General features: G+C 36.4%; 1 protein-coding gene across 2 annotated transcripts in view; it reads left to right on the top strand.

The window, feature by feature from the left end:
• LOC136036137 (oxysterol-binding protein 1-like) overlaps nucleotides 1–24454 on the top strand; it is a 117192-nt gene that overhangs the window by 40162 nt on the left and 52576 nt on the right. For both annotated transcript variants that reach the window (XM_065718166.1, XM_065718165.1), the window contains exon 7: nucleotides 2967–3077. In XM_065718166.1, coding sequence (XP_065574238.1) covers nucleotides 2967–3077 — 111 coding nt within the window. The remainder of the gene's footprint in view (nucleotides 1–2966; nucleotides 3078–24454) is intronic.

Raw genomic sequence — 24454 nt, 5'->3', positions numbered from 1 at the left:
TGATCCGAGGAGTAAGTTTTAGTAGTTCCCAAGAAACTGTGCTCTTTCCGTCGGAAGGTTGTCATACATTTACAATTATATAAATTTCTATACATCTGTGGAATATCCTGATCCATCTTTTCTTCTTCGACAGGCTCTTTTTGAAACTATTCGTTAAATTAAAGGCAATGGCTTTGCGTCGTACCTTAAATATAAAAGTCGTATTTGACCATGTATATAATTTTACGGGAACACAAAGCTTCATTTTAGTATATGATACACACATCAGAGTTGTCAGACTGGGTGGGCGCGTTTGCACCATTTGGCTGCTTTTTGAGGCGGTTGCTCATTGAATTTTTCAAATCGTTGCATTGTTCGGGGAGGGGGAAATCGTTCATTCGGTGCGTTTTCACTAGAAAAATGGCACTTTCAGAAAATCAGCAAAACTGGTATAGGCCTAGGGATCGAGCAGTACATAAGGAAACATGTTAAGAAAACAATCCTTACTTCATAATATGCAGAATAATCCTAGTTAACACACCTTGCAGGGGGAGAACCTTTATCTTTACTTCTTTCACTGTTTTAAATTTTTTTTTTACAAAATTCAGAAAAAATGAACATGGTTTCAACTGCATTTTTCCGTTTTCAGATAATCTATATATGTAATTAAACACTATCAGTATCATCTAATAATTTGTCACAAAAATATTAATAGACAAATACTGATAAATTAGGTTAAGTTAGGTTAGGTTAGATTAGATGGCCGTTGGTGTTTATTTGTAACGATTTTCAAGACTTAGAAAATAGAAACAAATATTTAAAAATGTGATAGAAAAACCGGAAATACTGGGAAAATAGTGAAGATAAAGGTTCTCCCCCTGCAAAATATACTAAATAGGAATATTCTACATATTATGAAGAAAACAATTGTTTTCTTAACATGTTTCCTTATGTACTGCTTGAACCTTATGCTTATACCGACATCTTTAAAAACGGTGCTCTCATTCATATCTTGTTAGACTCCCACCCCTAGCAATGTGTCTGGCCAGAACATTTGTGCCTAGGTAGCTCCCGTCCGCGCACATAATTCAGTTCTTGACTGAAACAAGCTACTGCCAAGGATCTGCTTATAGAATCATGAAAGCTGTGGCTTCGATTTCAAGTTTTTCAATCTGGAAGCTTCTTTTTTACCAAAATCATCGTGCTTGATCATAGAAGAAATATTCAAATTCATGTTTGACAATACTTCCGTATTTAAACACGTTCCTGGCCATAAACACATGCATCGGCATAGGCATAAAATCTAGCTAGACCTGCTTGTCAAATCCTCTTTACTGTATAGTATACTTTTAGTTTTAAGAACCAAGGGCCATATTTATGCAAGACCCAACTTGATTTTCTTAAATACCTTTCCTCTAGACAACATTTTTCTGTTATTATTTTGTTTTCTTTTTTATTATTGTTTCCTTTAGTATATCTGGTATTGTTGTATTTATTAGAAAGATAATAATATGGAACAAAGAAGACGAATTGTCCTGTGGTAGTGCAGTGGGTGTCCTGTGGTGGCCGACGCAAGGACTTTAGTAGTCCAGAAGCGTTATTAATCCTATACATCCTTACGTTCATACACAAAAGAGACGAATGGATAGAAATACAATTAATGCTCTCTAATATTCGATTAAGCCTAAGTTCTTCTTTTTATCTGCTCCTTCTATAATTCAGGTCTGTTTCTTTGTATTGAAGATTGACTCGAAAAGATCAAGCTCACAAAGTAGAAGAAACTTTTTTTTACTCCTACTCACTGTTACATACTCAGTTTTGTACCTAACAATACACAGTTAGATAACAAAATTAACATTCGCTCGATCCTTATAGGGATCTACGCATACAGATAGTGATTATCTGATAGTACAGATTGAAAATCGTTGTAATTTTATATTTTAAATGAGGTGCTACTTGGCTATCTTTCTGCTAAAGGGGTGACAGAAGGGAGGACTAAGTGGGGCTTTCAGATGGAATAGGGACTTAGTTCATTTTGCACCAAGTCTAGGCTTGGCTCGTATTTGCCAACAATTGTTGTCCAATTTTTTTTCAAGTACCCTTAATTCGAACGAAATTTCCAGCCGTGGTAGATGGCATGACTTCAGATCCGTGCGAAAACGCTCCTTTCTTGGATCTCTAAGTTTTGCTTTTTTTCTCTAAGATGTTTTGCTGGTTGGGCCAGGGAAACGTTGCCCATTTTGAACGTTTTTGATTTGGGTCTATCTTTAGTTTGAGACTGGCATCTTGAGATTTCTTGCTAGAACTGTCTACAAAGAAAAGAAAGTTTTGCAGAACAGCTCCATAGACCTCTCTGAGATAAAATGTGAAACTGAGCTTCACCTCAGAACTTTAGGCTATGGCGTAAGGAAAATCGAAAACCCCCCTTCTTAAATTCAGGCAAGAATGGTATGCAGCTTTCCAAGATGCAATGTCATATTCACAAATCTGGACTAATGTCCACATTTTACGTGAAAACTGCAAGAATTTGGAGTTAAAACTTTTTTCTAATAAACCAAAATTAGTGACATAGAAAAAATTTAAAGTGAAATTTGAAGCAGAAATGAAGATAAATATAGACATAATGGATATAGACTATAAAATATATTATATAAGAAAAAAGATTTTTATCGATACAAAATATCTTCAAAGTGAAAGCTTTGATTACCAAAAATAAGAATTTATTTATTAGAAGCAGGTATTTACGTAGTTTACATTGGGTTCCCACTTTCCCCACAAAATGTCAACGTTTTTAGAAATCTGTGTGCAGTTTTCTATATTTCCAATTAAATTCATTTTTTTCGTATTGTTCCTATCCGGTCCTCATTCACTCCATCTCTTCTAAATATGACTCTCTGAAATTGATCCTGCAGAAATTTTTGTTTTGAATTTTTGAAGGGACAACTGGACAGATTATTTTACCTATTTCTAATATTTATGGATTTCAGGCATCAGAAGGACGCGGAGCTGGAGTCGAGAACGAAGGAGAATCGAGCTCTGATAATGAAGAAGGGGATACTACAATCAGTGTAATTGCCCGAAGAAACAAATCACCAATTGTAAGTTATATTTTTATTTCTGTCTGTCCTGCTTCTCCGCTTTTCATCTCTCTTTTTTAATATGTCCTCTTAACTTTGCACTCCAATGCAGGGATGTCAATATTGGCCTAAATAGTTTTGAGTTCGTATAGTGACTAAGCACCCAGTTATAAGAAGTCCCCATTCACTATAAAATGTTTGTGAACTATTTGTTTCAGTGTTTATTCTCTTCATCTTTTGCTTTAGTGCAGCAATGCTGGTTTGCAAAAAAAAGCTCTAATTTCTTCCTGAAGAATTATCCAGTTTCTGTTGTCAGAGTCGAGATGATGAGTTATTGGTCGTATACGAAAAAAGAAAAAAAAAGTGTTTTTACTATTATATTTTAGTTTTCGGTGGAATATGAGGCTTTTGAGTCAGTCTTGGGGGTGGGAAAACAAGTTGGGGAAACACAATGTAATTGGTCGGTCGAAGATACAAATAACATGCATTTTTATGTTTTGGATTTTTTTTTGTCGGGGGGGAGGGGGTTGGTTCAATCCTGGGAAACAACTTCACTTTTCATCTCGAAATCTTCAAATGTTTACTATTTTCTCTACATGCTCGCATAATTTTGTTTAGTTGACTTGGGGTGGAGGGGGAAGGGGTACAAGAATTTTCCTTCTCTAAGAAATGAGCTTTCTCTTGATATAATGAATTTCTGCGCACATGTCTGTGTAATAAATTAATCCGACATTAAGTTTGCGTGTTGTTTTTTTGATTCCATAGTCCCTGTAAGTGGTTATAAGGTTGGTAAAACTCCTACTTAAGGCTATTGAAGGGTAACGAGGAATCCTTTTGTGCAGCTGTCTTCATGATTTCTCCTACTTCTACAGCCCCATTTTGTAAGACACCAAATCTTGTGGTTGCAAAATTATTGGGGAATTGTTCTTGCGTACATCTTGCAGTAAAGAAATCCAATGGATAATGAACAGTTTAAAAAGAATATTCGCGTAGTAAGCCAGCACCAATGATACAAATGGAATTTTCATATATTATTCCATATTATGAGTTGTTGAAAAGAAGAATGGTCTTAGACGATTTGTCCAATTCGCTGTTATGTGTTCCACGAATGGAAAAGGGGAGATGAGAAAGCTGTACAAAATACAAACAACAATAATCTAATGATTTGAAGTGCTCGGGTTATATACCTGACCTGCCATTTGGATAGTTTCAAAAACTATGGACGTGAGATAATTCTTTTTCTAAAAATTTGTCTTGGTCGACGCTATTAGTCAATTCAACTATAGCACCAATTTGCAAAACTATCCGGTCAAGTGGAAACTAGACTGAAGTTTTTCTTGTGTTACCCAATAGCTTATTACACAAAAGCTAATTTTTTGGTCACCTCATATATCAAAACACAAAACTTTTTTTTTAACTATTGATTTAACAATATATTCACGATTTAACAATAAAAAAAATAGCTTGTTTGGAAAGAATTTATAGAATTGAAGCTTTTATTACCGTTCAGTTATGGAAGTGTTGACGATATATTTTTTTTAATAGTTAAGCTATTTCAGTAAAACAAAAAGAAAAGAAAGTAAAATTACACAATCGTAATATACGCACATTAGAATATATTTTCTTGGAAACATTCCTCCATCTTTCTCCCCTTTTAGAGGGAATAAGAGAAGGAACTCTCGTTTCAAAATACACAAATGAAGTAATTTCTAATCCAAGATTTTCTTCTTTTGTGTGTTCCCTACTCTTTATGGGAAAAGATAATTGCAAAAAAATAGTGTTTTCGCTTTGCAAATTCTATAGCAATTTATAACTTTCATGTCCTTTTCCTTTGAAAACTGCTAACTTCTGATGCTTTGTTTGCAAACAAAGAAAGGGGGCCTCTGTTTCGATGCACATCTGAGTTAATTATGATTTCATAATTGTACTGTATTGCCAATAAATTACAGAAAAGAAATAAAACGAAGATCAACTAGTCTTTTCTCCTCACGAATCGTATAGCGATATACATATTTTCATCAGGTGTACGGGTCAGGATCGTTGGGCGTTCTAAAATATTATTTGGCGAAGATACCGATTGAATTCGTGTTTTCAAATCACACGTAAGAGTGCATAGAAAATTTAGAAATTTTGGGTTTACCTGACAACCAAACTTTGTTTTTTGAAACCTGTGGTAACTCACATAAACTATAGATGTTCTAGTGTGAGGCTGGAGAAGGATTTTGTAAACTATTTCTGGGGTTAGATTGGAGCATTGTTTCGTTCCAATCCAACCTCCAACGCCCACCATTTCCCCAAACACATCCAATCAAAATTTTAATATAGCCATTTTGTTCAGCGTAGTTGAAAGGTCTGAAAATTATATCTTTTAGGATGACAACCCCCACAGCCCTCAGGGCAAGGGTTGTAAGTTATTCCCTGGGGGCAAGTAAGATTCTTATAGAAAGTGTTGTCGTAGAAACTTCAAAAAGGGCTCGTTTGTTTGGAAATTGAGAGTGTTAGTGCTCTTTTTAATACTCTAAAGTGATCGGAGGGCTAATGCCCCCCCACGGCCGTCATTTCCACAAACACTTCCAATCAAAATTTAAGATTTCTCTTTTGTTCAACGAAGTTGAAAGGTCCGGAAATTATATCTTTGAGGATGACAACCCCCCAGTCTTCAGGGCAAGGGTTGTAATCTATTCCCTGGGGGCATATAAGGTTTGTGTAGAAAGTGTGGTCGCACAAAATTTGGAGGGGGCTGCTTGGACTGGTAATCAGAAGCTACAGTGCTCTTCAAGAATCAAACTGATCGAAGGACAGCTATGCTCCCCCCTCCCACACACGTATCCGAATGCATCGTATTGTTCCGAAATGCATCTAATAGAAATTTTGAGATAGCGATTTTATTCAAATCAGTCCAAATATCATATAACATGGCTTTTGGGGTTGAACAAACCCCCAGAGCCTGGGGGCAAGGGTTGTAAATTATGCCACGGGGGTATTTAAGGTTTTTTTTGTAAGTTATGGTTGTATAAACTTTAGAAGAGGCTCGTTTGGTTGAAAATTGGAAGTTCTAAATCTCTTTTAAGAGTCAAAAGTGATGGAGGGCAGCTACCCCCCCCCCTGACTACACCTCTTAACTAAAGTAATCCGATTAAAATTCTGAGATAGCGATTTTGCTCGAAATAGTCTAAAGAACATATAACAATGCCTCTAGGATTGACACAACCCCCAGTGTCCTGGGGATAGGGCTGTAAGTCATGCTGTGGGGGCATCTATGGTTTTTATAAAATGGTTGGCCGTATAAACTTCAGATGGGACTCATTTGATTTGAAACTGGGAATTATAGTGCCCTTTTTAAGAGTCAAAGTGATTTGAGAGCAACCAATACCCCCCTCCGCGGTCATCATTTCCCTTAACACCTTCCATCAAAATTTGGATAACTATTTTGTTCGTCATAGTTAAAGGAAATTATGTCTATAAGGAAGACAACTCCCCTACAGCTCTCAGGGCAAGGGCCGTAAGTTATGTCCTGGGGGAATATGAGGTTCTTATAGAAAGGGTGGTCTGGTAGTATATGCTTCGGAGGGGACTCATTGGATTAATAATCATAAGTTCTAGTGCCCTTTTTTAAAGTCAAAGTGATCAGAGCACACCCCCTCCCTCCCACACACATAAATACGTCGTGTATTCCTGAGATAAAAAAACTTAAACAACGCGAATATTTCGTCTTTATGCAAACTAGGCGTCCTCAGCACAAGAGAAACAAAGATAAAAAGAAAAAAACTTTTGCTTCGGCTCTGGCTGAACATATGTTCTGTCATCCTGAATATTTGGTACAATTTGATGAGGCCATAGCTATTTCTAATGATAGGGGTTTTTCTCAGTGGGCGAGGGAGGCTATAGAAATAAAAAAAAATGTTTGCTAAACTTTCAGTTAATAGGCACATGGGAAATTTAAATATTGACCCAATTTATGATCGTCTTTTGAAAATGGACCAATAGTCAATAAGGGAATTAAGATTTTGCATAATCTCCTTAGATTACCTACTGGACCAAAAAGAGTTGCTTCAATAATAGATAACAAGAGGATTATTTTGCAACAGAATAATTAACTTAACCTCAGTTTTTATTATTTTTTCCTGAGTTTCTTTGATGTTCTCATTGAAGTAACTCTAATAGCTTCTTTTCCCTACATGGGCCAGTCGCGACAATTGTATTTTATTAGTATGGTGGTGGTTTTATTTGTTTTTAGTTTAGAGTTTTTTTTTATCTTTGTTTCTCTTGAGCTGAGGACGCCTAGTTTACATACAGGCGGAATATCTGCGTTGTCTTAGGTTTTCATCTTTTCTCTCTCATTTGTTGTCTCTTCATTAAGTTTTACCTCTCTTTGTTGTTTTTTGTCATGGCTGGGATTTGACAAAAAACAAAAAAACATCATTTTCCTGAGATGCCTTTAATAGAAATTTTGAGACCGTCTTTTTATTCAAAATAGTCTAATGGTCATATAACAAGGCATTGGGGTTGATACCAATCACTAGAGCCTGAGGGCGAGGGTTGTAAGTTATGTCCCTGGGAAATTTAATGGTTTTATGGAAAGCATGCTTGCATAAACTTTAGAGGTGGCCGAATTGGTTGAAATTGAAGTTATAGTGCCCTTTTAAGAACCAATAGTGATTGAAGTTAACTACCCTCCCCCCTTCCCAACTACCCCTCTTTTCACTAAAGGCATCTGATTGAAATTATGCGATGACGATTTTATTCAAAATAGCCCAAAGAACATATAACAATGCCTGCAGGGTTGGCACAACCCCCATAGCCCTGGAGCAAGGGCTTTAAGTTATGCCCTGGGGGCAAGTAAGTTTTTTTTTATATAAAGTGTTGTGGTAGCAACTTCAAAAAGGGCTCGTTCGATTGTAAATTGATACTATCTCGAAATACGAAGGGCATTAAGATGAGTCTTTTAGGGAATGTTGAAGGGGGTGTTGAACTAATTCATAACATATATATAGGTTGTCAAAAGGGTGTAAGTTAGGAATGACTGAGTGTATTTATTTGGAATTCTCAGGAAATGATAAGGGAGATGATTAATTGACCAAAAAGGCAATATTGGAAGCTACTACTACTACAACTATTGCTGCCTCTACTTCTACCACAAGTACTATTACTACTGCCACTGCCATCACTACAACTACTACTTCTGTAGCGAGTGCTACTAAGGCTGAGGATATTAAATAAAAATATCTGAGGAAACCTTAAGGGGAAAGTTGAATCTAATCAATACATACCATGTGTATACATATTGCTGATACGGACGTATCAGCAATATTTTTGGAACGGCTCATCATATCAAGAGGAAACTTCAGGGGCATCATGAGTGGGATGTTCAGTTGACCAAAAGGCAAAATGCACTTGCTACTACTGCTATAAATGCTGCTGCTACTACTTTTACTTCTAGTAATTATACACTGTTACTGCTACTACTGTTCCTAATACTACCGCTACTACTATGATACTAGTTGAATTAAGACTACACGTATGAAGGTGAAAAGTTGACAGAATATTGAGGGGGAGTTTGAACTAAATAAAAACACACTAAGCTTATGCATATTGTCAAAAGGGAGTATCTCAAGAATGAATTTGGGTATTAAGTTGAAACTTCCGGAGAATACTCAAAGGGGAAGATCAGTTGAAACAAAGGTAATATGTGAATATCACTAATAATACTTATACCACTCCTACTTTTACTTATGCTACGACTGCTATTAAACTACTCCGATTACTATTTCAATTGCAACAACTTGTAAGGCTTAGAGTATTAAGGTGAAAAGGTTTCAAAAGCGCACATAAACAATATTTTTGGAACGGCTTAACGTACCAAGATGAAACTTCAGGGGCATCATGAAAGCGAAACCTTAAATGCCCCAAAGGGTATAACTTACAAACCTGGCCCTGAGGTTTGTGGAGGAAGTTTATCATCCTCAAAAACATAATTCCGGATCTTTCAATTGCGTTGAACAGAATGGGTATCTCAAAATGTGTTCGGGGAAATGGTGGGCGTGGGAGGGAGGTTAATGGCCCTCCAATCACTCTCGACTATTAAAAAGGCACTAGCTCTTTCAATTTTCAATCGAATGAGCCCTTTTCGAAGTTTCTAAGACAACTCCTTTGATACGAAGTGCCCTGGTCTAAAAAAGAAAAATACATTGTGCTCACGTCGCTCTTTACTTAGGCAGCGCTATTGCGCGCCAATAATACCTTATATGCCCACAGGACATAACTTATAATCCTTGACCTGAGGGCTTTGAGGAGTTTTCATCCCCAAAGACATAATTTCCAGACGTTTCAATTACGTTGAACAAAGAGGCTATCTCAAAACTTTCATTAGATGCGTTTGGGGAAATGGTGGGCGTAGGAGGGGGTTAGTTGCTCTCCTACTTTCGACTATCAAAAAGGGCACTGGTTCTTTCTATTTCCAATCGAATGAGCTGTTTTTGAAATTTCTACGACAACAAATGGCCATCACAAAATTTCTGTCAGCTGCATTTCGGGAAGATACGAGGTGTTGGGGGGGGGCGTATCCACCCTCTCATCACTCTTAATCTCGAAAACGGTGCTAAAACTTCTGATTAGCCATCCGGTGAGACCCCTCTGAAGTTTATACGATCAACTTTTCTACATAAACCTTAAATGCCCCCATGGCATAACTTACATCCCTTGCCGTGGAGGCTGTGGGGGGGGGCAGGTATCCTCAAGACATAATTTTTGGATGTTTCATCTATGTATAACAAAATGGCTATCTCAAAATTTTGATTGAAGGTTTTTGGGGAAATGGTGGGCGTGGGAGGGGTTAAGTTGCCTTCCAATCACTTTCGACTATTAAAAAGGGAACTAGCCCTTCAATTTCGAATGGAATGAGCCCTTTTTAAAGTTTCTACGACAACTCCTTCGATACGAAGTTCATTGTTCTAAACAAAAAATAAAGAAATAAAACATATTGTCCACATCGCTCTTTGCAATTAATTTGACAATTGAAATGATTTGACAAGCTGCTCAATTAAACTTCAGTTGCCTTTTTGCGATGCCAGTTTCTCATTTCTTCTGTTCTTTAGTATTTTGGCTGCCTTACCACTTCATTACATATAAACTGCGGAAGTTGTTAAGATAGACCATTATTGAAATTCCAATTTCTGGCTAAAGCTAATGGTAAAATTAAAAAAGAAGTATAAAATGTTGAATTTTGCAAAGTTATTATTAAATAAGAAGGGAAATTGTGCTTAAGACAAAGTAAACATCGGAAAAAATTTCTAGAAAAGAGCAGTCTTACACAGATGGAAGAAAAATCTATCTAGTTTCTGTTCAGTTTCAGTGGAATATTTTATTTTGCACTGTAACATAACTCCTCACTGAAAATCGGGCTTAAATGAGATTTTATTGAATAAATTATTAGAAAGTCAAGCTGACACAATGAGAGAAAGAATTACTCAAATCATAGGAAAATCAAAACCAGCTATGTAATATTTTGCCATTTAGTTTCTTTTCTACCGAATGATTTGACAATTGAACCCCTCAATTAAACTTCTGTTGCCTTTTTGCGATGCCAGTCTCTCATTTATTCTGTTCTTTAGTATTTTGGCTACCTCACCATGGTTCACTGTTTACTACGTTACGGCTACTGCTGTAACCACGAAAAGGAAAAAAAGCGGAAAGACACACCGGAGCACAGTCTCAAAAGAAACCGTCAAAATAGTATGTTGGTAAAATAAAGAGGACGGGTTGCGTGTGAAATGGAACCAGAGAGCTAGTAGTTTTATTGCAGACCCGCTAACCCTTAGCGCCACAGAAATACAAATTAAATTGTTATAGACCATATATAAACAATGGTTTCAAGCGGTAGAGATCTGTATTTCCAAGGGGGAGGGTCAAGATTAGGTATTTTAACTTTTGGGTTTCTTTCTTCGATGATACAAAACGATCTTACAAGTCTCTTTCTTGATTTGTCTAGTACCTATGGAGCTTTTAGTGACCGTGCATGCATCAGTATAAATGGAGAAGTAAATATGTTTACTCGGTATAGCAATGCATAGCCAAACTTTACTAGATCCTTCTAATTGTTTGGTAGAAAACCCAGACTTTAACAGGGTAGAAGGATTTTCTTTTTTTTTAAATTCTAACAATCCTTTAGAACAACTTAGTAGATTTCGGCTGTATATTGCTATGGTAAATAAAAGCCATTTTTTTCTTTTGGTGATGCATGCACAGTCACTCACAGCTCCGTAGTTACCTGGCAAATCAAGAAAAAGATTTGGGCCGTATTCCAGGTTTCAAAACGTAGTAACTTTACTTTAACTATAGAAGTTACCTGAAGTGACATCCACTGGGAGCGGTTGTGAAGTAACAACTGGCTTATTAGGTTTGTAAGAGTGTAATCCTTAGGAGTGTATTTCTACTCTTTCACTATAATTTAGTCTAATAATACTTTCAATATGTTTCCATGTTAATAGCAATGGTGATTATGGTGCACAGTTACTTCACTAAAGATGCTTGTTAACTATCTTTAGTAAAAGTTTCAAAAAAGTAAACCCAAAGTTACTTTTTCGTAACTCTTAGTTATTTTTTGTTGAACCTGGATTGGAGCTTCGGTACAACGATTGTTTCATGATTGGCCATGACTTTGACTTTTCCCACAACTATTCCCTTTTTTTAAAATTCAAAAATCAATTGTAGAAAAAAGCCAAGACAGATTGTTCAATTAAGTGGGCAGCCCAGTCAAGGGTTAATTTTATCCCTTTGATTGCCGTTGTTTTGAATTTAAAAAAAGGGAATAGTTGTGGGAAAAGTCAAAGTCATGGCCAATTGTAGAAAAAAGCCAAGACAGATTGTTCAATTAAGTGGGCAGCCCAGTCAAGGGTTAATTTTATCCCTTTGATTGCCGTTGTTACTGTCTCCCATTTATGCTACACCTTTCCGTGCATGTGTCCCTTCACAAATGCCGAACTAGAGTCGTACCTGTTGGTACCATCTTTCACCCGGTGGCAGAAAATGATAGTTAATGGCACTTTGGTGTGACGGAATCAACTTGTGATTTAAAAAGACACCCGATATGAAACCTCCGTCCAAATGAGACCTCTCCCGAACTTTACTCGAAACTTGTTGGACCTAATGGATCCTGGTTGTCAAACCTGGTGTAACGTTATTACTGTCGGAACAATTTTCGACGATCTTCTATTTACTCCTTTGGCTCTATCTGATCGAATGAAATTATATTTTCATTTTCCTGGCGGTAGTTAATATTTATTTTCAAGGAATAAAGAAGACTTCAGTGGATCGATTTAGTCAAAGACTCGAAGCCAATATCTTGTTCTTTTCATCAGGCAATACAGATTTTTGTTAACTGTCCCGGGAATATAGAATGAGGAAGAAGAATCCACTTAGATTTAAAATTTTATTTAGGCGATCTAACAAAGGTTTCTATGGAGATTAGTGACTCTTGACTTCTTGTGATTATGAAATCTCTGAAAATGAGTGAATTACAGAAGTGGTCTGAAATGTTAAGTTGGCCTACGTAAGGTCAATCATTTCTTTTTCAATTCAGTGATAATTCCTTATGCTACGGAAATCAATATAACTCTCTGACGCAACATGTAAGCGATTTGAAAGTTTGGAAGATGATTGTAGAAACAATAAGAACATTAATATTTTTATTCTCCTAATGATTTGTTAAAATAAATTGAGGTACCTAAGGCCTCAAAAAGTACATTGTTTGTCCCGTATTTAAAAATCTTTCCATGCAAGTCGTTTCGAATGAAAATGGAAGAGAGAATTAACGCTCTGATCTTCTCGAGGGGTCACCCACTTTCAAAATCCTGTACAAGAGGTGGCGCGTGCCGAGCAAGGCGGGAACAGTGTCGAACATGGCAGGGTTGTGCCATACTTGGCGTAAACTGTAGCAAGTGTGATGTAACTGTGCGATACATGTGGGTTTCTGAGATTTTCACCAGTGATGGTAAGTGGGTGCCGCCTTGGACCTTCCTTCATTTGTAGAAATATATTCAGACTATGCGTGCAAAATGGATGCTTAGGGGGGGATAGGTGAAAATTCATTTATTATTTTGCGGTAGTTTTGAATTTTAAGGAAAATTTTAGTTTCTAATGTCAAAGCATTAACATTGGAAGTTGAAATTGAGTGTAGAGAGTGGGGATTTCCTCTTAGAAAATTGTTCTTTATTTTGAAAATAAATTACACCTATATGCAGGGCTGCCGAAAGTTACGTTTGGACTTTGGACACACCGGTTATCTGGTCTTCCTCCTCTAACTGTTGCCTACGAAATTCTCAAATAAAAAAATGTGTGAAATAAACCCGTCGCTAATATTTATTATTTGTTGTTTCTTGAAACAAAAGCGCACTTATTCCTCTGTTTTGGATTAAAAAAGTTTTTCTTTGTTATATTCTGGTAATTTCTATTTATTGCATTTTTCGGACTCGCTTCTAGTTTAACTGTACTCCTGCCCCTACCCCTACTGCTTGGAAATAGCCCTATTCTATATGCATAAGTATGCTTAGTTTACAGTTTATAATTAAATTATAGTGCAAAATTAAAATAAAGGAACCAATAAAAAATCTAACTCACTCTAAAACTCTATGAAAAAAAATGGTGGAGTCAAAACAATTAGTAGAAAGTTTGACAGAGCCTTAGTTTCATTGCATCATAAATACTCAGCTAAAACTCAGTATTACTTGAAGCTAAGGTTTTGTTAATTTTTTCATTGGAGGGGGGGAGTTTGTCGCTATTTTGTCGTAGGGTATTGAGTGAGTTAGATTTATACTTGATAATGCATAAACTTATTTGACAAGAACAATAAGATTGATGAATACAAAGTGAGAAAAAAAAAGAATATACCAAAATCCGGAGGCAAAGTCATTCAGGGGGGAGGGGCAACCGGGTCAGATGCTCCAGTCTTCGCAGCTGGGGGGTTGCCCTCTTTGATTCGGCTTTTTGCTTTTATTCGAGTCGGTAGGGGTGCCTGTAATTAAGTTTCTTCTAGGCACCACCAACCCTAGGAACGGCTGTGTCTGGAGGCCCTTTAGTCTCAAATCATGAACCATGGGAAGATAAATTGTATCTTACCTCTTTTTAGACCCTATTTTCTGCATAAAACATCTTGATGCTCTAAGCTTTGTCAGTGCTCTTGTTTTTAAAATAATCCAGACCAAACCAGGCTGCTGACTAATGTCAGTGCATCAGTCGCTGTTGATGGTTTGACTAGTTTCAAGGGAGGGTGTCGTTCTGCATGTGGTTATATTTATTGTAAATTCAATCTTTGTTTAAATTTAAGATAATGTGAATTATATGAATGCAGCGTTTCATTTTCATGATTTCCAGAGTAAGAGTTAAAAATTCACAGTACTATTGTAAAATTCATGTTTACAATATTTGGTAGACTAGTTTTCTTTTACAAGTAATGAATTAGTTTCCCTTGTGATTTGTTAGCCTAATTGATTTTCTGGAGCAACCTTTGTTACGCAAAATTGTTTTGCTCTTTCATAAAAATAAGACTAGTTTCATGGTTTCCAATCGTGTCATCCACAGTTTGGTCCAGTCTATAGATTATGCTTGTATCGTCAGCATTGAAGTTTTGTGATCATTGTTCTGTACTGGTTTAACCGGTTTCTCAGTTTCCTCTTATTGAAAACATTGTTCAAATAGAACCATTTGAAAGTAGCCTATATATATTGTGTGGGGAAATGGTGATACAAGTGAATGAAGTGGAATCGGAGGCTGACTGTTCTAAGGTGTGTTTACCATTATATCGCCTAGTGGAAATCCCGAAGGCGGAATATTATTGCTTTTACAGGTGTGTTTAGTGCTATTATAAAAGCCAATTAATTCCCAGTAACAAAACTGAAATGGGTATTATGATTTTTTTTTGTATTCTGCTAATGGAATCTGGGTCAGATTTGCCTCTCACTCAATCGGACTATCTTGACTTTTTCTATAATTAGCCATGGCTGGCTGCCCACAGCTAGCCTACTTGATTTTAATTCAAACTAAAATCGTTACAATCAAAATCAGTCATAGAATTAAAATCAAGTAGTTGTGGGCATCAAGACATGGCTAATTGTAGAAAAGCCAAGACAGATAACCCGATTGAGTAAGAGGCAGACTCTCTATCCTTTACCTCCCCCCGCCATAATATGCAAATACATGCCTAAAATTATATAAGTAAAATGCGTTCTCTCGTCCGTCGCTTGTATATGTGGCTATAAAACTGGTTTTCTCAGATCCAAAATTCTTGAGTGCGTTCTGAATAATTAACAAGTACCGATTTTTTTCCTATTCTTTTTTACGAACAAATTCTTAGTTAACTAATACTTTGAATATTAAGCTAGGTTACTATTAATAATTTTTCGTTCTTAAATATCTAAAACGAATTTCTGGCAAGAGCACTTGTGGATTATCCCTAACACATTCAAGAAGTTTGGGTAAAATTCTAGTTATTTGACTTCTTGCTATCTCAGAAAGGGTTTAGGTTAGGAAAATGAAACTTTCAGGGATGAATCTACAGACTAAAGTATGTCCCGGGAAGGTGTTTTCTAACCTAAACCTAAACCCATCCCTGAAAGTTTCATTTTCCTAACCTAAACCCTTTCCAAGATAGCAAGAAGTCAATTAACTAGAATTTTACCCTAGTTGCTTTTTCTCTGGCTTTAGTTCTGAAAATGCAATTCCTGTTATTTGAGTAGAATTTTGAGCTATATCAATGTTTTTTTTTCAAAATTTAGGAAATGTATTTGCATATCTTTAAAACCTTATAAGATGGAATTGAGCAAAGTTATGAAGCTGAAAACAATTTTGTTGTACTTCAATTAAGCAGAAGATCTATTTTGCAAGGTTTCACTTCTATAACACACATATTTTCAAAGGTCATCAAAGGTCAGGGCCCTCTAGAGGGAGAAGGAGTAGAGTTAGTTGCTTCAAAATACCTTCCCGGGACATACCTTAGTCTGTAGATTTATCCCTGAAAGTTTCATTTTCCTAACCTAAACCCTTTCCATTGTTTTGACTGTTTCCGGACTCCGCTTCCTGAATCTGATGGTCTGTTCCTAATTTATTGTACGGCTAACGTAAAATCTGTAACTAATCTAAGTAATCTAAACTAATCTAAACTAATCTGTAAAAGTCTGGTGGACTGTCACAGTTCACTTTCTGGCAAATTTAACCCTAAAAACCAAAAATTAAACTTGTTAGTTTACTAAGTTTCGCTAAATCGAACGCAACTTAGGTCATACGCTACATTGAGTGCGTAATGTACCAAAATATTGTGGTAAATATATACTTTTTCATATAGTTTTGCTAGGAAGAAAGTGGACATATTGCTTGGTGCCTTTTTTGTGCTCTTTTAAACAAAATAATCGCTTCTCCGACAAATTCCGGTAAATTTGTAGTTGACAGCATAATTTAGCTAGGCTGAAAGTAAATACATCGTTTAATCCCTTTTTTATAGTCTTTCCTAACTCAATAATCGCTTCTGTGGGATATTACATTTTGAGCCCTTTAAGGGCTAAAACAACCTGTAGTAACCAAAAGCTAAAAAATGTGTCTAAAAAAAACTGGCTTGTGAGAAAAGATCGCCATGTCTATCTGATTCAGGAATGGTAATTATTGTTTCAGTAGTCTTAATAGTAAATTGTTAGTATGAAAGCAAATTTGTAGAAATTTTTAAAAAGAGCTATAATCCTTCGACACTTGCGCCAGTTTTGCTGTGACGTCATTTTCGAAGGGGATAGGCTCTTTTTGAAAACTCCTGCAATTTTTTTCTCAAAATAACATTTTACTACTAATAGCCTACCAAGGAAAATAACAACTACCATTCCTTAAAAAAGGCATTGTATTCACTTTCATCCGAGCTAAATTATATAGTCAACTACAAATATACCCAAATTCTATTTTGAGCCTTTGATGGGGCTCAAAACAGTCTCTGGTGGACCAACGTTTAAAACGCGTTTCTAAAGAAAAAAACTGTCTCGAGAGAACAAAATGTCGTTTTGCAGCTGATTTAGAAATGATAATTGTTATTTCCGTTATTCTTAATAGCAGTGGCGTAATTTCATCAGAATCCTGGGAGGAGGGGGCAAAGTTGGACCATTTTTATTGAAACTAAATTTCAGCTGGGAGGGCAAACTGAGGTCTGGAAGGGGTAGTTGCCCACCTGTCCCATAGCAAATTACGCCCCTGCTCCATAGTACAATGTTATTTTAAAAACAAATTTGCAGGATTTTTTTTTTAAATTAGCTTGGAACCTCTTGAAAAAGGCGTCATACTAAAACAACAAGAGCTAAGAGCTCATATGGCACGTGTGACGAGGTCGGAAGAGCCAAGAGCTCATATGGCATGAGCTGTAGCAAAATTCTAAGAATCAATAGATTGATTTAATAGGAAAATCAGAGGCTTAATACCAGTCAGGATTTACAATAAGAGCTCTGAGACACGAGGTCCTTCTAAACATCGAAATTCATTAAGACCCGATCACCCATTCGTACGTTAAAAATACCTAATTTTTTCAAATTTTTCCTCTCCCTTCAGCCCCCAGATGGTCGAATCGCGAAAAAAGGTTTTACAAAGTCAATTTGTGCAGATCCCTGACATGCCTATTAATTTTATCGTCCTAGCACGTCCAGAAGCACCGAACTCGCCAAAGCACTGGACCCCCTAACTCCCCCAAAGAGAGCGGATCCAGTTCGATTACGTCAGTCACATATCTACGACATTTGCTTATTCTACCCACCAAGTTTCATCCCGATCCCTCCATTCTAAGTGTTTTCCAAGATTTCAGGTTTTCCCCTCTAACTCCCCCCAATGCCACCGGATCCAGTCGGGATTTAAAATAAAAGCTCTAAGACACGATATACTTCTAAATATCAAATTTCATTAAGATCCGAACACCCTTTTGTAAGATAAAAATACCTCATTTTTTCTAATTTTTCCGAATTAACCGTCCCCCCACTCCTCCCCCTAGATGGTCGATTCGGGGAAATGACTATTTCTAATTTATTCTGGTCCGGTCCCTGATACGCCTGCCAAATTTCATCGTCCAAGCTCATCTGGAAGTGCCCAAACTAGTAGAACCGGGACAGACCGACCGAATTTGCGATCGCTATGTGTCACTTGATATATACCAAGTGCCATGAAAACTAGTCAATTGGAATCTTTGCTGTTGAAGACCCGAAACAGGATACTTGCAGCTCCTACCTTGAATTAAATAAAAAAAAACTAGTTTTTTTAACTGAAAGTAAGGAGCGACATTAAAACTTAAAACGAACAGAAATTACTCCGTATATGAAATGGGTTGTCCCCTCCGCGTCCCACGCTCTTTACGCTAAAGTTTGACTCTTTGCCACAATTCTACTTTTTAAAACAATTAAAAACTTTAGCGTAAAGAGCGTGGGACGCGGAGGGGACAACCCATTTCATATACGGAGTAATTTCTGTTCGTTTTAAGTTTTAATGTCGCTCCTTACTTTCAGTTAAAAAAACTAGTTTTTTTTTATTTGATTTCTGAACGTTTTTGAATTAATGCATGTTTGATTTTGGCTCTCCGCACATAAATTATTGAAATGAAATTAGTATATTAATTTTTTTTTTGGCTAAATGGCTTTCTCTTAGTTTTGATCAGACGATTTTGAGAAATAAGGGGTGGGGAAGGAGGCCTAGCTGCCCTCCAATTTTTCGGTTACTTAAAAAGGCTACTAGAACTTTTAATATTCAACGAACGTTTTTATTAGTAAAAAATATACGTAACTTAAGAATTAACTTACGTAACAAACTTTTATATTCTTATATTTTTATTATGTGTACGAGGGGGTTTGTACCCTCGTTAATACCTCGCTCTTTACACTAAATCGTAAGTTTTGTCCCAACTCTTTAAGAATGACCCCTGAATCAAAAAGGCCGTAGAATAAACAGTTGAAATCACTAAAAATATTTTAGCATAAAGAACGATGTATTTATCTCCTCCTAAATACCTCGCTCTTTATGCTAAAGTATTTTTAGAACCCCTCATATGCGTAATAATCTCTGTTCGTTTTAAATTTCAATGCTATTCCTTACTTTCATTTGAAAAAATGTTTTCATGTTTATTTTTTCATTGTTTTTTTATAGTAATGCTAGAAAATCCTGCGCCCTTTTCATTGAATTTTTCTGCCCCCATGACATATTCCTCAAAGGAAAGATCCTCCCACAAAGCCCTCTCCCATCAACCCCACCCCCCAAACCAAAAAATCCCCATGAAAACGTCTGTACACTTCCCAATAACCATTACTATATGTAAACATTGGTCAAAGTTTGTAACTTGCAGCCCCTCCCCCAGGGATTGTGGGGGAGTAAGTCATTCCCAAAGACATAGTTATTATGATTTTCGACTATGCTGAACAAAATGGCTATCTTAAAATTTTAATCTGTTGACTTTTGGAAAAAAATGAGCATGGGAGGGGGCCTATTTGCCCTCCAATTTTTTTGGTCACTTAAAAAGGACACTAGAACTTTTCATTTCCGTTAGAATGAGCCCTCTCGCGACATTCTAGGACCATTTGGTCGATAAGATGACCCCTGGGAAAAAAAACAAAAAAAAAACAAATAAACACGCACCCGTGATTTGTCTTCTGGCAAGAAATACAAAATTCCACATTTTTTAGATAGGAGCTTGAAATTTTTGCTATAGAGTTCTCTGATATACCGAATGCGATAGTGTGATTTTCGTTAAGATTCTATGACTTTTAGGGGATGTTTCCCCCTTTTTTCCAAAATAGGACAAATTTTCTCAGGCTCGTAACTTTTGATGACAAAGATTAAATTAATTGAAACTTATATATTTAGAATCAGCGTAAAAATTCGATTCTTTTGATGTATCTTTTAGCATCAAAATTCCGTTTTTTAGAATTTCATTTACTATTGAGCCGGGTCGCCCCTTACTACAGTTCCTTAACACGAACTGTTTGAAAAGAAAATAATTCGGTATTTCGGGGCTTCTGACATTATTACTCCTTTGCGGAAGTTAGGCTCAAAATTGAAAAAGGATTATATTTTTTCTCTGGGCCCCTTCCACCTCTTAGTTCGTTCATTTTCCCGTTAGTTTTCACCTGTTTTCGCTTGATAGTTGTGTTATCTCTTAGCAGTTCTTTCGTTAGTTGAGTTATGGTTGTGGTATATATGTTTTATCGCTCGTATAGTTGTGTTATTTTCAAATTATACTCCATAATAGAGAGGCTCCGAACACCCAGCATTGTATGTTAAGCTCTTAATTTGACGTTTTTTTCTAACTTGACCACATTCGTCCTGCGCCCTTTTCATTGAATTTTTTCCCCCATGGCATATTTCTCCAAGGAAAGATCCTCCCATATAACCCCCTCCCTCAACCCTACCCCCAAAACCAAAAAAAAATCCCCCTGAAAACGTCTGTACACTTCCCAATAACCATTATTATATGTAAACACTGATTGAAGTTTGTAACTTGCAACCCCTCCCCCAGGGACTGTGGGGGAGTAAGTCATCCCCAAAAACATAGTTATTAAAATTTTCGACTAAGCTAAACAAAATGGCTATCTCAAAATTTTGATCCGTTGACTTTGGGAAAAAAATGAGCGTGGGAGGGGGCCTAGATGCCCTCCAATTTTTTTGGTCACTTAAAAAGGGCACTAGAACTTTTCATTTCCGTTAGAATGAGCCCTCTTGCGACATTCTAGGACCACTTGGTCGATACGATGACCCCTGGGAAAAAAAAAAAAAAAAAAAACAAAAAAAAAAACAAACAAATAAACACGCACCCGTGATTTGTCTTCTGGCAAAAAATGCAAAATTCCACATTTTTGTAGATAGGAGCTTGAAACTTCCACAGTAGGGTTCTCTGATACGCTGAATCTGATGGTGTCATTTTCGTTAAGATCCTACGACTTTTAGGGGGTGTTTCCCCCTATTTTCCTAAATAAGGCAAATTTTCTCAGGCTCGTAACTTTTGATGGCTAAGACTAAACTTGATGAAACTTATATATTTAAAATCAGCATTAAAATGCGATTCTTTTGATGTAGCTATTGATATCAAAATTCAATTTTTTAGAGTTTTGGTTCCTATTGAGCCGGATCGCTCCTTACTACAGTTCGTTACCACGAACTGTTTGACAGCGAGAAAAATCGCATTTTTGTAAGGGTAGTACTGATGTGTCCTTTTTCTTTTTTTGTTCGGTTCTTTTTTTTGCTTGTTGCTAGCAGGACAATTGAACATCCTAGAGTTGTCCAAGGGATTATTGAATAGTAAATTTTCATATCTAAATAGCTTTTAACTAACTTTTTAACTTTACATCATATTAAAGTTAAAACCGTAGACAGACAATAAGTTACTTTTGGGGACCCATTAAGGGCTAAAAATGGAATTTGCCCCAGAAGCAATGATTTTTGTCTGTAAAGAGCATATAAAGTTATCAAGTCAAGTATTCGCTTTCTTCCTAGCTAAATTACATGAAAAACATATATTTACCGATATTTTTTGAAAAGATATAAACTAAGTGGATAACAATGGGAGGAAACATCACAATTTGATTAATATAAACATCCTGCATATTATAAAGTAGTTTTCTTTTAATATTAATGTATTCCTTTATCTATATATTGAACCATCAGGGGGGGGGGTGTCTGCTTATGAGTGAATTATTATGTTTGGAAAGAGTGTAAAAAAGGAATCGATTAGTATGTTGACCTTGTCCCTATTTCAGATATGGAAACTCGTATTTATTTACAAGTACTACTTTTATTCGTTTGGCATGTTTCCTTCGGAAGTGGCCAACCACTTTATATCTACCAAATTCTTAGAACTGCTTTAAAACATTCTAACATACTTAAGTCATTTCTATCTACAAGTCTCTTTGCCTCCCTTTATCTCCATTCCTCGTCCCCCCATAATAAAAGTAAAAAGTAAGTAAGACGGCACTAGACCCTTAAGGTCCAAACCGGTGGTGCTGATCTCCGTTTCATGGCCCTTCAGCCAGGAAGTGCAATGGGGGGCAGGGGGCCAACCATCCTGTGCTTTCAAACACCCTTCCTGCTTACCTTCCCCAAATTTCTCCAGGTACCCATTTAGACCTGGGTCGACTCTGGCTGAGCTTACAGAGTCACGCCACTGACCCCCGTCCCAAACTAAATAACTGGTCCCAACTGGGATTGAACCCGTGCCCCTTGAACACAGATCCCCCATAATAGACAAATACATAGCCCAAATTGTATAAAGTTACTGCAAACAAACAAAATCAGCCAGCTTTTGTAAGTAGCCTAGTCCATGGCTATAGTTTTGAAAGAAGCATTGAATAAAAAATCAAACGGTATGTTTATCTTTTTACAGCAAGTTAATCAAGCATCCGGCAAATCTTCCAGAAATAGATTAATAAAGGCTTGCTCCCGCCGTTCTAACAAAAAATATACGGTAGCAATTTCATTAACAGTACTAGTTTGCATACAGGCGGAATATCAATTTCCGCCTGTATGGTACAGTATGATAGCAATTTCATTAACAAATGTGTTTCTGCGTGCTAACTTGAAGTTTGTTACGCAGAGATAGGAGCTTGAATGTGTTTCCTAGTGTCTTAGACCTTGGATCCATTCCTGAAAATTTCACTTGCCCAATTCAACTACTTTCCAATTTTATGGAACTGTGACATGGTATGGACACGTGTCCGATCCATACCACTTCCTCATTTTTTACTTGAAAATCTGAACTAAGGATTTTATTGGGAAGGGTACTATTCTTCTTGAAATCTGGCTAAAATGTATGTTTTTCTGGAGAACTAGGTTATTAATGTAAAACTGTAAACTATAATGTCAAACAGTTCGTGGTAACGAACTGTAGTAAGGAGCGACCCGGCTCAATAGTAATCAAAACTCTAAAATATTGAATTTTGATATCAATAGCTACATCAAAAGAATTGCATTTTAATGCTGATTTTAAATATATAAGTTTCATCAAGTTTAGTCTTACCCATCAAAAGTTACGAGCTTGAGAAAATTTGCCTTATTTAAGAAAATAGGGGGAAACACCCCCTAAAAGTCGTAGAATCTTAACGAAAATGACACCATCAGATTCAGCGTATCAGAGAACCCAACTGTAGAAGTTTCAAGCTCCTATCTACAAAAATGTGGAATTTTGTATTTTTTGCCAAAAGACAAATCACGGGTGCGTGTTTATTTGTTTGTTTTTTATTTCTTTTTCCCAGGGGTCATCGTATCGATCAAGTGGTCCTAGAATGTCGCAAGAGGGCTCATTCTAACGGAAATGAAAAGTTCTAGTGCCCTTTTTAAGTGACCAAAAAAACTGCAGGGCATCTAGGCCCCCTCCCACGCTCATTTTTTTCCCAAAGTCAAGGGATCAAAATTTTGAGATAGCCATTTTGTTCAGCATGCTCGAAAACCATAATAACTATGTCTTTGGGGATGACATACTCCCCCACAATCCCCAGGGGAGGGGCTGCAAGTTACAAACTTTAACCAGTGTTTACATATAGTAATGGTTATTGGGAAGTGTACAGACGTTTTCAGGGGTATTTTATTTTGTTTGGGGGTGGGGCTATGTTGTAGGATCTTTCCTTGGAGGAATCTGTCATGAGGGAAGAAAAATTCAATGGAAAAGGCGCAGGATTTTCTAGCAATACTATAAGAAAACAATGAAAAATAAACATGAAAACGTTTTTTCAAATGAAAGGAGGAAGTAGCATTGAAACTTAAAACGAACAGAGATTATTACGCATATGAGGGGGTTCTAAAAATACTTTAGCATAAAGAGCGAGGTATTTAGGAGGAGATAAATACCTCGCTCTTTATGCTAAAGTATTTTTAGTAATTTCAACTATTTATTCTACGGCCTTTCTGATTCAAGGGTCATTCTTAAGAATTGGGACAAAACTTACGATTTAGTGTAAAAAGCGAGGTATTAACGAGGGTACAAACCCCCTCGTATACATAATAAAAATATAAGATTATGAAAATTTGTTACGTAAGTTAATTCTTAAGTTACGTATATTTTTTACTAATAAAAACGTTCGTTAAAAATTAAAAGTTCTAGTTGCCTTTTTAAGTAACCAAAAAATTGGAAGGCAACTAGGCCTCCTTCTCCACCCCTTATTTCTTAAAATCGTCTGATCAAAACTAAGAGAAAGCCATTTAGCCAAAAAAAGAATTAATATACAAATTTCATTTCAATAATTTATGTGCGGAGAGCCAAATACAAACATGCATTAATTCAAAAACGTTCAGAAATTAAATTAAAAAAAACTAATTTTTTTAGCTGAAAGTAAGGAGCGATATTAAAACTTAAAACGAATAGAAATTATTCTGTATATGAAATGGGTTGTCCCCTCCGCAATCCCTCGCTCTTTACG

This window comes from Artemia franciscana, chromosome 15 (genome assembly GCF_032884065.1).
Source record: "Artemia franciscana chromosome 15, ASM3288406v1, whole genome shotgun sequence".
Lineage (NCBI taxonomy): Eukaryota > Metazoa > Arthropoda > Branchiopoda > Anostraca > Artemiidae > Artemia > Artemia franciscana.
The sequence above is the reverse complement of the archived record's forward strand: the minus strand, read 5'-3'. Positions and strand labels throughout refer to the sequence as shown.